The following is a 13,841-nucleotide window of genomic DNA, read 5'->3' on the forward strand; positions in this document are numbered from 1 at the left end:
GAGTCTCTGCTGTTACAACGTTGAATATGGGGACACACTCATGCTTCTGGGATGTCACTGTCCCTCCTCAGTGGATGGAGATGGGAAACATACATATGAACACAACATCTACACACACCTACGTATATGTGTTGTGTATATACACTAGAATTTGCCAGTCCTAGTCCATCACCACAGTTTTCATTCCAGCCTTCCACCTCTCCAGATACGTACCTCCCTTCTCCTGTGGTAGAAACCTGGTTCTTTTTATTTGCAATCTATTTACTTACCTGTTCAAGCCCTGTTGTTGTTTAATCATTAAGTTGTGTCTGACTCTTTTGCGACCCCATGGACTGGAGCCCACCAGCTCCTCTGTCCACAGGATTTCCCAGGCAAGAATACTGGAGTGAGGTTGCCATTTCCTTCTCCAAAAGCCCCACATATAGAATCAAAGCTCCCAACTCTGTGGGCCCACTCCTCTATTTGGGGCCAGCCAGGCTCTCCCCAGTCCTGATCGTGGTGTTGCTGGCTCACTCCAGCTGCACTGGCTGAGTCCTCTAGTGAAATATTCCTAGGCGGAGGAAGTCAATATGCTAATGCTAACATGTTTGGAAACCCTTCATTTATTCAACAAGTAATTATTGAGTACTTACTCTAAGCCAGGCTTTTTTTTTTTTTTCTTTTTTCAGCAGGTGGGGATAGTGAGAAGCGGGGAAAAAATTCTGGGTATAGTTTGGAAGTAGAACCAGTAGGGTTTGATAGCAGGCTGGAAGTGGGTGAGAGACGAGGAGTTAAGGATAACTCCAAAGTTTTTTCTCTGAACAACTAGCAAAATGAAGTTGTCATTAACGGAAATGAAGCGAGCTGCAGAAGATGCAAGCACAAGAGAGCAGCGTATCAGGAGCTCGGTTTTGGATGTGTTAAGTTGGGAGGTCCTTTATAGTCGTCCTTCTAGAGGTGTTAGATTGGCAGTTGTATAAGGGTCTGTAGTCTAACAGAGAGGTATGTGCTCCATCCACATTTAGGTGGTAATTCAAGTCATGAGAAAGGATGAGACCACCCAGGGAGTGAGCAGAGATAGAATAGAGACGAGGTTCAGAAACCAAACTGTGATGGATTCCCAGCATTAGAGGTTAGATGGCAGGGCCCAGCAAACCCAACTGGGAAGCAGTGGCTAGAAATCAGAGACAAACCAGGTAGGTGTGTTATACTGGAACGCTGATTCGGAGATCAGGAACTGACTCCCTGTAACACACGCTGCTGATCATTCAAATAAAACCAGGGCTGAAAAATGACTATTTGATTTTGGGATGTGGATGTCAGTGGTAACTTTGAGGTGGAGTGGTAGGGGCACAATCCTGATGGAGCAGACTCAAAGAGAGTAGTAGAGATAAAATTGGAGAGAGTAGGAATTGTTTCAAGAATTTTTTTGTTTTGTTTTTTTTTCTATTGTAAATGGATGGAAAGAAATGAGGCAATACCTGCGAGGGGCATGTGAATTTAAAAGAAGTCTTTCCTGCTCCACACCCCCTCGTCACCAAAATGCAAGAAAGAATAGCATATATATGCATATGCCCATGGAAATGATCCTGTAGAAGGGAAAAACTGATGATAGAAAAGAGGGAAGAGATAATTTGAGGAAGGAAGCTGGAAGTGTTTCATTGGGGGTTGGGAGAGTTACAGGGCCCTTATGAACTGAATATTCAGGGAGCTTATTGGAGTTTTGCCAGACCCAGGGTTAAGGGTTAGAAAAATGAAGTAAAAACTGAAGAGATCTGATTGGTCGAGAGAGGATGGGGATTGGGAGGGGAGGAGTTAATGGGAAGAGGATCTCAAAGTTGAGGAGCAGGCTGAGGGAAGTCAGCAAGAAGGGAATGAAGTGATCAGCTGTGATAAGAGACCAGGATATTGGTACTGAAGGTTCCAAAGATGAAGCAACTTCCAGAGAAGACAAGGTTCCAAGTGTCCCTGTTAAGTCTGAGGGAAATAAAGCTGCTCTATATGAATACTGAACATTGAAGCAAAAGCCATGTGCTGGCGTGACGGGTGTGTAGGAGTGACCAGAGAGGCTGAGGGGTGACCGAGACGGACAGGTGGTAGGCCTGGATGGTGAGCATGGGAGGCAAGAGGGCCCTCGTATATTGTAGACCATCTTCTAGGGTAGTGGGTTTCCTGTTTCTGTAAGTTTCAAGAAGCACTGGTGACTCTTGAGGGTTTTAAAAAAGAACTTTTGAATTTAGGTTCATTTGTAGGAGACTATCCCATGGGGAAAGGAGCTGGCAGGCTGCAGTCCGTGGGGGTCACACAAGAGTTGGACATAGTGACTAAACAACAAGAAGAAAATTTTAAACCCTAGAAGTATGATACTTTGATAATTCTTTGAGTTACACCTCTAGAAAATTTGTTTTCTATATACATTAGAACTCTATTTTTTTCCAATAAAAATTATTTTCTCAAGAGAGTGAAGTTTACCCTGCTTAGGATCGCCTGCACATCTGGTACTTATTTGCAGGTATATAAATAATTAAAAGATTCAATGACATATTGCAAATTTCACATTGATGTGTAAAATATATTTAGCACCATTAAACATCAATAGTGACTTGCTTTGTAATTAGGCTTTATCAAATAATAAACATCCTCTGACTGCAATCAGTTTTTCTCCAAGTGGGTAATTCATAATAGTAGGAAATTAAAAAAAAACTCCAGCCTGGTCTTGATCACCCCCTGAAATTGTCAGTGAGAAATAGATCACTTAGTACCAGCTGAATTTAATAAGTTTATTCAGTGTAAGTAAAAGAAACAATTTAAGTCAACTGCAAAAAAAAAATGTCAAATAGAAATAGTTTTTGGACTATCCAGTGCTTGTGGTTTATGTCTACCTCCCCTAGAGAAATAACAATACCCAAACACTCTTGAAATACATATATGAAGCTTTAAGAGCATACAGCTTATTTCTTTTACTCAGTATACACTGTTTACTTCCCTTTAGTCATTTTTCCTCCTCTCCTCCACCTCCTCAGGGAATTTTATAAACATAATCACAAAACCTTATAGAAATTTGCTAAAAAATTTTTATTAACTGAGAATATCACATTGTTCCACAGTAAAATGATCTTATCCTCCAAATGATTACAAAGCTTTTTTTCATTAAAAAGATTTTGGTTATCTATATTAAATTGAACCATTATAAAAAATCAATTATAAATTATACTCTTTAAAAAGAAACATAAAATTTTTTAAAAGGCAAGTACTAAAATACTGCACACTGATCAAACCCAGCATAATCATTTCACATAAGTGACCTATATTTAAACAACTACTGTGCCAAAAATGGCATCCTCTGTAGATAGAGCAGAGTCACTCTGCAGCATGCGCTCGGAATAATTTGGTTTTGATGTCTAAGGTCAAACATGTTTTCCTAACTTTGAAAATATGCAAAATAATTTAAAAGTTAGTTTTCAGTTAAACATTAAAACAAGTTGACATAAAAAGTGTCTATTAGGAGATACTTAAAATATCCAAGCTCTCTCTCAGTAATACTGCAGGGTTCAGTCTGTCACAGCTGTAACTTTCAAGCTAAAATAAACTTATAGGAGAACAGAATGACAAAATGCAAATTTATCAAGCATTGGGCAATGCCTTAATAATGTTATAGTTCCCAAACCACAATATTATAACAATTACATGAGAAGTTATTACTAAGGGGATATTTCATCTCCACTGTAACCTTTTTTTTTTTTAGTATAGTTGGTTTACAATGTTGTATTGGTTTCTGCTCTACAGCGCAGTGAATCAGTTATATACATAAATACATTCTTTTTTAGACTTTTCCCATATAGGTCATTACAGTATTGAGTAGAGTTCCCTGTGCTATACAGTAGGTCCTTATTAGTTACCTGTGTTATATATAATAGTATGTATATGTCAATCCCAATCTCCTCCCTCTGTAACTTCTGATTAACAGGCCCCCATTCTCTTACATACAAATCATGTTAACAGTAGAATGGAATTATCATTAGTTAACAGTGAATTCAGTATATTCTAGTAGATCCTAAATGTTTGATTTTCCTAAAAAAACGATAGTATTTTTCTAACATATTTTTAATATCTTCACAAAAATAGAGTTAAGGCAACATCTATAAAGACAGCAAGGTTAAATACAAATCTGTGGTCCCCACTTCCTCTGAATCCTACTCACAGGGATGTTAGGGACTCAGAGACCTGCCTGGAATCTGGGATAGAGTTTTAGGTGCATGTCACACAGTCAGCCACAACCATTATGCTCAGAGCCCTGGATAATAGGTCTGAGATTTGCTGACTCTGACCCAGACACAGTTGTTTCTAATCTAATTTCTTTATGTTAAATCTGAAGGATGGACAATGATACTTTATGTCAGGTTTGGTTTTGTATTTTTAAGTCCAGGTTTTAAGATTGATGGCTCCCAAAACTCTAATCTTAGCCCCCAAAATAGCTTAAATTATCTCCTTAAGCCCAACAGAAAGCTATTTTGTGTGTATGTGCATATATAATACATACACACACACTCATATATATATAACTATATATATAATAAAATATGACATTTTTTTCACATAAGAGTTACAGAATATAGCTAACTTCATGCTAGCAACACTGACCAGGGACTTTTTCTTTAGTCATTACCTTTGGGGGCTATGTTCATCATTAAGTTTTCATTTGGTGATCATTTTTTTGAGTTTTGTACCCTAACGCCTTCTGTATTAACAAAAATTACATATCTTTTAGTAGGTTTGAACTCAATAATTCCTTTATAGGAGAGGTTTTCCCTCAGATACATATATATAAAATGTAACATGCATAATACTGCCAGACATACATATTTCCTATTGAATTATATATATTTAAAAAGAAAAAAATAATTTTGCAAAGAACATGAAATTTAGCACCAATCCTGATCTAATCTTTCTCTGGTAGGAAAAAAAGGCACCAAATACAGTCAGTTCATAGGCTGGGGTGAGAATACAGCACTTGATAACAAACCCTGGGTCTCATAGGCTGGGGTGAGAATACAGCACTCTGGATAACAAACCCTGGGTCCCTGAAATAATATTCCAGTATAGGCTAAATTAAGACAGATATGTTGACCTATCACTGTCTTGCATTGTAGAACCTACTATAGAAGATTATGTTTGGTGAAGATAACAGTAGAAAAGGTTTATGTGTTTACACACATATTTAACAGATTGACTCTTAATAACCAATGGATACTGAAAATATTGTCTGATAAAGAATAAAAGTCGTATATCAGAGGCTCCAAACTGGTATCACAGGTCTAACTTGATTTCTAAATGTTTTTGTGTTGATAGTGATATCACATGCATGCTTAGTGACATTGAACTCCAAAATACTCTTCTTATAGGCCACCATACTGAAAGGCAAGAAACCTCTTTCATTAGATTGGGAACTTGTGGATTAACCCCTACACTATCACTACACTCAGTGGTAGCATTTTCAAAAACTCCAGTAAGACGAAAACTCATTGCCGCAGTCCCTGATCCACTTGGAAAGGAGTGCTTCTTACAGGAGTTTAACATGGAAGCTGTAAGGCTAAGGCACAAGCATACAATCTGTTGTCAGTGATCATCCATCTTCCTGCCAAAGAAAACATGAAAACAAGGCTTCATTGTCAAGCTGCCGGTGTAATTTGTACAAACCACTCGTGATGCATTTTAGCAACTGTTCATTATTGTATATAGGTTATAAGGTTTCTCTCTTTTTTTTCCTTTTTCAGATTATCCACAGGCCACAGTAGTTAATATTCCATTTTTGTTCCTTTTATTTATCGGAACAAAACACATTTTGTTTTACTGGTATTTCGACCCCCTTTAACAGCCTACACTCCCTTGCCTTTTAGTCTCCAGAATCACCATTCACTCACTGATTATGCAAGAACTGATTATGCTGGGTTTTTAGGTAGACCCCGAAAGCTGAGGTAGGTGGACTGCCATGACCAAGCTGAGTGTCATGATCAAGCACTTGAAAAGGTTTCATTTCATTCTCACGGTCTTTCCAGCATACTAATAAAAAACAGAAATCTTGTTTCATAAATGAGGTAGCCTCCTATTTTATATCTGTCAAAAAAAAAAATAGTACCATGGGAAATTTCCTCAAATGTATAGAGGCCAAGGTAATTAAAGGACAAGCTAAAGTAGGCTAAAGTAGGCTCAAACCCAAATATCAAGGTTTGAGTGATTCAAAGATGTGGCAGTGAATTGTTTCATGGGTCCTAAGCAGTCATCTGATAAAAATCCCTATTTATGGTAGTTTGGTAATAATGAGTCTATGTTGTGTGTAGGCTTCACATTTAGCTATGGGGATTTGGCCCTTTATTCTTGAAAATTGTAACCTATCACTTGCAGTGTATTTATAAAACAAAGCATGAGTCTCTGTCAACAAGTAAAGTGATAAAACATGGCTGTGACTGTCATACATTCAGTAAGCCTGGAAGCTGTGTGTTTCTGTTGTCTACCTTATTATTTGCTCCCTCTTTGCAGCAACAATGAAGTTTTCAGTTTGAAAACTCATGAATAGTTTTAAATATGTGTTTAAATTTTGGAGCTAAATAAAATATATTTTTAAATTTTGGAGCTAATTTGCTCATACTTTCCACTCGTATCTCTAGACTCTGGGAACTTACTCTTAATACCATTCACCATAAATTGTAACCCGGCCTAAAACAGATTCATGAGAGACTGCATCCCAGAGGCCTACTTGATTCCCAGGCATCCTCCAGGGTGTGTTCTCAGGACTACGATTTAGCAAAACTTTAATGGAGTATGAAAATCAAAGTAGAAAAAGTATGCTCTGAAAATATGTTGAGAACTTGACACACTTTCCTCTCAAAGCATTTACCTTAAATATTTAGTTTTATATGTTAACACAAAAGTTGACAATTCTATGAAACTTATTACCCCCCATTATAATTTTTTTTCCAGTGTACCATTAGAACTCTAAGTTGAAAGCTGAGAGCAAGCCATTCTCTAGGTTACACAAAATTGGATGGGGTTCCATCCTCTGAAATCACCGGGACCAGTAAGTACTGCAACTAAGCAACCAGTGGAACTAAGCAAGGATATTCATTGATTCTTCAGCAGGTTTTTAAAGGATGCAGGGAAGAAAGGGGAAAAGAATGATAAAGATAATATAAAAAGAGGCATGAAAGAGTGTGACAGTTTGCCACCAGGAAGTCTTAGTGCCACCCATGCTATAGGGTGCCTACCTCTGATCTCATAGCACATTTTCTATTCAGCCTTATTTGATTTGTCATCAGATTATCTGAACATGGGACAGCTTACAAATAACAGTGGCACGTATTTAAATGTTAAGTGCAGTTAAAGGAGTATAATTACCAGAAGTAAACATATGTTTATTTTACAACCAGGTGTACATTTACTTTAAAAGTGTGGGAAGTTAAAAAAAAAAAAAGTGTGGGAAGTTGAAGCTAATGGCATGAATTTTTTTTTTGTCCATACTTGGGCAGAGTCCATGGGATCATCTGCAAACATGTATGAACAGATAATGTATGATCATGAAATGCAAATGAAGTCTTATTTCTATTTATGAATAGAATTTGAAGCTCAGTGCAAGCACTGTGCAGTTTTCAGGGGAAATTACAGGTCTTGTGGTAGGGCTATAGACTAAGCATTGCAAATGTGATCAAAGAGATAAATTTTGAAAATAGTATCAGTAATCAGGGTGGCTTATTATTATTTAAATGGATGCATCCCAGCAACAGCCACTGCAGTAAACCTTAACCAGAATGTTTCTGGAAGATCCTTGGGCATCCTGTTATAGTAACATCCCATCCAGACTGTGTGTGAAGAGGAATGACTGCTCCTCTTCCTTTATATTGTTGGCCTCAAATGCCAGAACCTTTTAAATTTGAGAATTTGCTGAGTTCTTTCAGACTTAGGATGATTGGATGAGAAAGTTTTTTATCTGTTCTTTTAAAAAAGTGTCTTGGATTAAACAACAACAACAACAAAATGTATATCAGGTCACTTTACTGCAATTAAGTAACAGTCTTTAGAAATTAGGCCTTAGTTTGAAAGATTTAAAGTAACATTCCTTGGTCTAAAACAAATCTTTGTGAATAATGGTATTTTTTCTTAGGTTGTATATTTTAGACTTTTAGAGCTTTTTGTACCAAACAACATATTACTAAATATGCATTTTATGTAATTTAGCATCTTATCTTCTATACTTTTAACTTTATATTATTACAGCATAGCACTCGCCGTAAGAGTCTATTTTAGTGGAGCCTTCTCAGTGTTATAGATCCTGTTTGATTCATTCCATTAGACTGAAAACTACATATGTGTAATATTATACACAAACACAATAGTCTGAGATCTAAGTTATATTATACTTGTCATGTTGCTCTTTTATTATGGAAAATAAACAAGAGCAAGTCTGAGTTTCAGATAATTACTATTTTCCCCCTAATATCAGCCAAATAATGAAAGGAAAAACATTCTGAAGGTCTTTATAGAATAAGTTTTTCAGATCTATTCTTTCTGTAAAATCACGGGGTAGTCAGGAGTCTGTGCTGAAACTGTAGAAAAAATAAGTATTTTATAGTGGCAGGTTTGATGATTGTTCATAGCTGTTTGTATATGAAATGCAGAAGAACTGGAAGTAGTAAGTTGCAGTTGTGTGTACGGCATAGTAAGTTGCTGAATGTCTCTAAGATCAAAATTATTTAAAGCTCTATTATAAATAAATTCCATATTTAGTGTTTATACTGAACCTTCAAGGTTGCAGATAAGAAAGCTGATACTGAAAAAGTTACTGGGTTTTCTAGTTGTTTACTTAACAGCCTCACTTTGCTCTTCCTCCTGAGTGTCCTCCTCCCCCAACAACTACAAATCCATACATTTTACAGGCATCTCCATCCTCAGCTTGAGACAGGAATCGTTTGCCCTTCACAAACGATCCAAGCTGAAAAGAAAAGTAGGGAGATTGCATTTCTCTCAGCACAAAGAGTTTAAGAACAGGTGTATCCTGAAGGGGCTTTATAAAAAAGATGGCATCTTCCCAGGTGAACAAGCCACATCTGAGGAGGATCTAATATACCATATGTATTGGGGATTTAAATATGAGTTTGCGTATTATTAACTTTTAAAGACCTAAATAAGAAACAAACGTACTAACATATAATTTCAGGATGAGGGACCCATTCCTGTTTTTTTCTTTTAGTTGAGTATAGGTCATGTCATGACTTTGGTTTTAACTTTAAATCTTTAAAACTTTAATTGCTTTCTTATATTTATATATAAATAGAAAAAATACAGGCAGTGTTAAAGGGGAACATTCTAGGATAAATGAATACAAATTTTTGCCAGAAAGTTTTACCAACTTGAGTAATTCTTTCTATCAGAAATAGATATTTTCTTCACAAAGACTTTTTTCCCCCATGTATGCCTAAAACTGCAACTTGATAATATGCTCATTTAAATATCAGGTCTTAGTGCAACAAATTCAGAAGTGAGAAAAATTCTAAGCTAAAATTGCTAGAATATCTTTCAGTCATTCTATTTTACTGTTACAACTTAAACAATTCAGAAATCTGGGGTGTTTCTGGCAACTTGAGTAAAACACACTGCAAATCCAAAGGGGGAAAATGTAAATGGAAGAAATGTCTGATTTCCAAACTGTTTTGCCCTTATGAACAGTATCCTGTTCATCTCCCATATTGTTTCTGAATACTTTGTCAGCACCTGCTCCAGGAAGGTCTCTTGACACTGGAGCAAGTCAGAATAACTTACTTTCATAGCTTATTTAACAGCAGGCAAACAATTTTTACATTGGCTTGAAATCTAAGTCGATCTGGTATTATCTAGAATCCAGGCTTAAATTTTGTAAGAAGTTTCCAAATAGCACAAGAAATTAAAACAGAAATACCAAAACTAAAAACACCAACGTGAGACAACAAATAATATTTCCAGTCCTAATCAAACCACAACCCTTTCAGTATAGCTTGAGGTATTTTTAAGTATTTGTACAAGCTAAATAGCATTCACAGTTTCCGAAGTTGCTTTTTTACTGAGATAGCCTCATATTCTCATGATAGTTGACTTTCAGACAGGTGTTCTTGTACATGAAAACTGAGTCTGAGTCTCCGCCCTCAGACTCACGGAAATATCGGACAGCTAGCTGTTCAGTGGCAGCCAATGGTTCTTGTAGTAATGAGGGTTCTACTTCCCAATTATTGTGCTACTCCTAGGATGTGATTAAAAAAATAAGAAATTTGCAATTCATATATAAAAGGAAAACTTGCTTCAGTTTCTGAAAGCAAGTCCAGTCTGGTGGAGGTATATAAGACATTAAATAACAGAGTCAGATTCCTTCTTAAAGATTGCAGATGAGCTTGACAGAGAGTTCTGGTTCTCCAGCATTTTCTCCATCTTTTCTCCTCCAGTGGTTTTAGTGACCTCTCTTTGCTTCTTACTGTGGACCCATGGGATAAAACAAAGGACAGCACCTCCAATCAGGGGAGGGATTCCAGCGAGGTAGAACGCCACATCGTAGGAGCCCAGCTTGTCACGGAGTAACCCTGGGGAAGGGAAAAAACCGTCACCGAGAGAACAAGTATGACTGTTGGGGTCTCAGATTAGTCACCTTGGTGGCCTACTGCCAGCCAAATATCTTCCTCCCAGCAGGCTAGTGCGGACACCTCAGACAGCAGACATTTTTAAGGAAATGGGTCTGAAAGATAAACCTTTTCTGATAGGAGGAAAGAAAAGATGTCATTTCTTTAACCTTGTTACAAATCTGTGACAGGCTTCTGAGTTTTCCTACCAAGATATTACTTGGACAGAACACTTGCAGTCAAGCTTTGGCTTTCTGAAAACCCTTCAGAGGCTGTTTGCGTATTCTGACACGTGGTGTTAAGGTCCTGTTTCGGCTGAAAGTGGACGGTCCACCAAGCTGAAACCTCTGTCATACACAGAGGCCTCAAAATGTTAACATTTTCAGACGTTTCTTGGGCCTGTTTATGAAATAACATGAAACTACTTATAATTATAATCCAAAATCATGAAAAATTATAAATCTAAGAGGATGAAAAAGTTACATTGTTAAACACATTTTGGAAAGATAATAAGGTTTTTCAGCCCCTGAGGGGGAAATGTAAGAATATAGGCTTGGTATTCTAATAGATGCTAGGGCTGTGCTTCTGAAAACTGTCAGAGTACTCCTTATTTCTATTTCTCTAACAAAATCCAGATTTTGAAAGTTATCTTAGTGTTTCAGACTTTTACTGTACAACCTAAGTGACCAGAAATGTTCCAGGAACACATTATACTGAGTATCTGACTCTGCTAAATAAACAGCTGAGGATTTGTTCAGGTAAATACCAACACATTGGGGAAAAAAAAAATGTACAGTCATTCCAAATAGAAAGCTAAAACATACAGTATATCTAAATATATGCTTTCCCTATCTGAATCAGAATATTCCATATATAACTGAACCTTGCATCCTTATGAACACAGATTGTTTGGCTGTAATACTGTAATCCCTAGAACCTCCTGGTGTTTCTCTGCCCACTTTGGGAATTTCCTGTTACCCCCGTCATTCTTGATCTGTTATAGTCACTTCCAGTGGCAAATAGAAACACCACTTCTTCTAAAGTGCTTCCTATAACTTGCTGTGGACTTGGAAACCCTAACAAAGCATGTAAGATGTAAAAACAGGTTGTTACCTGGGGGAGAGGGGAAGGACTGAAGGGCTCTCCTACAAGGAGACTGTGATTTTTAGAATTTATATTTCACTTGGTCTGCTCAGTAGTGGTTCTGCTTGCTTCATGACTAGGTTCCCAACTGGCAAATTTGCTGACATGTATGGTTCTGAATATGAGAATGAATTGAACTGAACTTTCACTGAGCCACTCACATACAAGACAGATGCTAGTACATACATTTAAATTTCATAATATTTATATCAAATCTTATAATTTACAGTAGTACCCAGTTAATACTGAACGTGAGACAACTTTATACTATCATTCAGAAGATTTCTAAAGGTAAAATTTGCATAACGTAAAATTAACCATTTTAGTGGCATCTGGTATATTTACAATGTTGTACAACCACCACTCTCTCTCTAGTTCCAAAATATTTTCATCACACCAAAAGAAAAGTCCACACCCAATATGCAGTTACTCCCTAAGCCCCCTTCCCTCCATCCCCTCGCATCTGTTCCATCTCTGAATTTATTCTGGCTATTTCACATAAATGGAATAATATGTGACCTTTTGCATTTGGCTTCTTTCACACTTAGCATAATGTTTGAGGTTCATCTACCTGGTAGTGTGTACCAGTATGATACTTCATTCCTTTCTATGGCCGAAGAACTCCAGTGTATGGATATAGCACATTTTGTTTACCCATTCATCTTCTGACGGACATTTGGGTTCTCCTGTTAAGTGTTACTTTTAACTATTTCTCAGGGAGGACTGTGATCTCTTACACAACTCATACTTATTTAGAAATCTTTCAGAATCTTCACCTCTTGATAGAAAGAAATCACATTTCCTATTCCTCCAAAACACTTACTAACATAGGAACTCTGAAGTCTTCAAGTCCAGAAGCTAACTGCTATACATTTCAGCGGATGTTTACGATATCAATAAGAGTAGGAGGACTCATTGGCAAATTTTTCCAACATGCCATCTGCTAGTCTTGGTAAAAATGTTATATAGATAAGGCATATACAACAGCAAGACACCAGAAACCAATAAATCATAATATATATAACGTATGAGACTCAGGACCTACAGTAGACAATGCTAGGACAATATTATTTACCTGCGATGGGTGGGCCCACAGTCATGGGTATAGACATGAATCCGAGCAGAAATCCAATTGCTTGGGAGACATCCGGGGCACCAACCAACTCAAAGGCAATGGGGGCCATAATGGAAATGAAGCATCCATCGAAGAGACCCATGATGAGGCAGACAGCAATGAGGGCCCCAAAGACGCTGCACAGGGGAATCATCATGGACATCAGACCAATGAAGAGAAAGGACAGGACCTAGGACAGACACCACAGTGTCAGCTCCGCTCTCGGAACAAGGGAACATCACAATTACTGAGCAACATGCTTAGGACTTTTAAGTGGTTACTGGTTAGTCACCTCCTCAGCCCACTTCACCTTGATTTTATATACATAATCAACTCCCACAATCATCTTCTCTGAATTCCCCTCACACTTTCTCAGTATTTCCATTAAGGGACAAGAAAAAAGTAAGGGTTTTTATATATTTACTTTCCTTTCCCAGCTGTAAGCTCTTTGAGATCAGAATCTGTACAAAAGTCATCTTTGGCCCTACATATAATAAGGTTTAAGGATCTTGTACCTGGTATGTATTTGTTCTCTGAATATCAGCTCAAATTCACTCATCCAACGTATGATTTAAAAATTTTACCTTTGAAATTGTATGCACTTTAGTGGTGTCCGTCCTCTGCATAATGAAAATACACCAGCCAGATCTCTCCTTCACCTCACAGAGCTTCCAGTTTGTTAGAATAACTGGTAGAATCAAACACTGGCTTTTCCCTGCCATTGGGCAGCTGCTGTGCTCTGTTCTATGGACTGGGCTATGTGAATAAAACCTGGTTCGTACCCTTGGGTTATGGAGAGACGACTATGTAAATAAGTACACATGAAGTATTCTAGATGTTCTGGTTGCATATTCAAAGTATGGTGGGTACAAGAAAGGAAGGAGCGGACCATTCAATTTTTTAGGCAAATAACTAATTAAAATTGTATCATTCACTCATTAGGTGGAATAGATGTTTTAAAAAGAATCAGC

The 13,841-nt window shown here is 37.3% G+C and overlaps 2 protein-coding genes across 15 annotated transcripts in view; one reads left to right on the plus strand and one right to left on the minus strand.

Annotated features, from left to right (window-relative positions):
• The window catches only part of LOC145521716 (uncharacterized), a 36,557-nt gene that overhangs the window by 9,613 nt on the left and 13,103 nt on the right, over nucleotides 1–13,841 (plus strand). For 5 of the 14 annotated variants that reach the window (XR_014065611.1, XR_014065623.1, XR_014065614.1 and 2 more), the window contains one exon: nucleotides 6,958–7,054. The exons of the other annotated variants lie outside the window; for them this stretch is intronic. The gene's annotated coding sequence lies outside the window, so the exon portion shown is untranslated. The remainder of the gene's footprint in view (nucleotides 1–6,957; nucleotides 7,055–13,841) is intronic. 14 annotated transcript variants of the gene reach the window in all.
• Nucleotides 8,009–13,841, minus strand: part of SLC16A10 (solute carrier family 16 member 10) — a 112,095-nt gene continuing 106,262 nt past the window's right edge. The window contains exons 5-6 of the mRNA XM_081530584.1: nucleotides 12,832–13,060; nucleotides 8,009–10,577 (exon numbers count right to left, since the gene is read on the minus strand). Coding sequence (XP_081386710.1) covers nucleotides 10,348–10,577; nucleotides 12,832–13,060 — 459 coding nt within the window. The 3' untranslated portion in view covers nucleotides 8,009–10,347. The remainder of the gene's footprint in view (nucleotides 10,578–12,831; nucleotides 13,061–13,841) is intronic.

The sequence above is a fragment of the Giraffa tippelskirchi genome, chromosome 9 (genome assembly GCF_054371585.1).
Source record: "Giraffa tippelskirchi isolate mGirTip1 chromosome 9, T2T-mGirTip1v1.2.pri, whole genome shotgun sequence".
In the NCBI taxonomy this organism is placed as follows: Eukaryota; Metazoa; Chordata; class Mammalia; order Artiodactyla; family Giraffidae; genus Giraffa; species Giraffa tippelskirchi.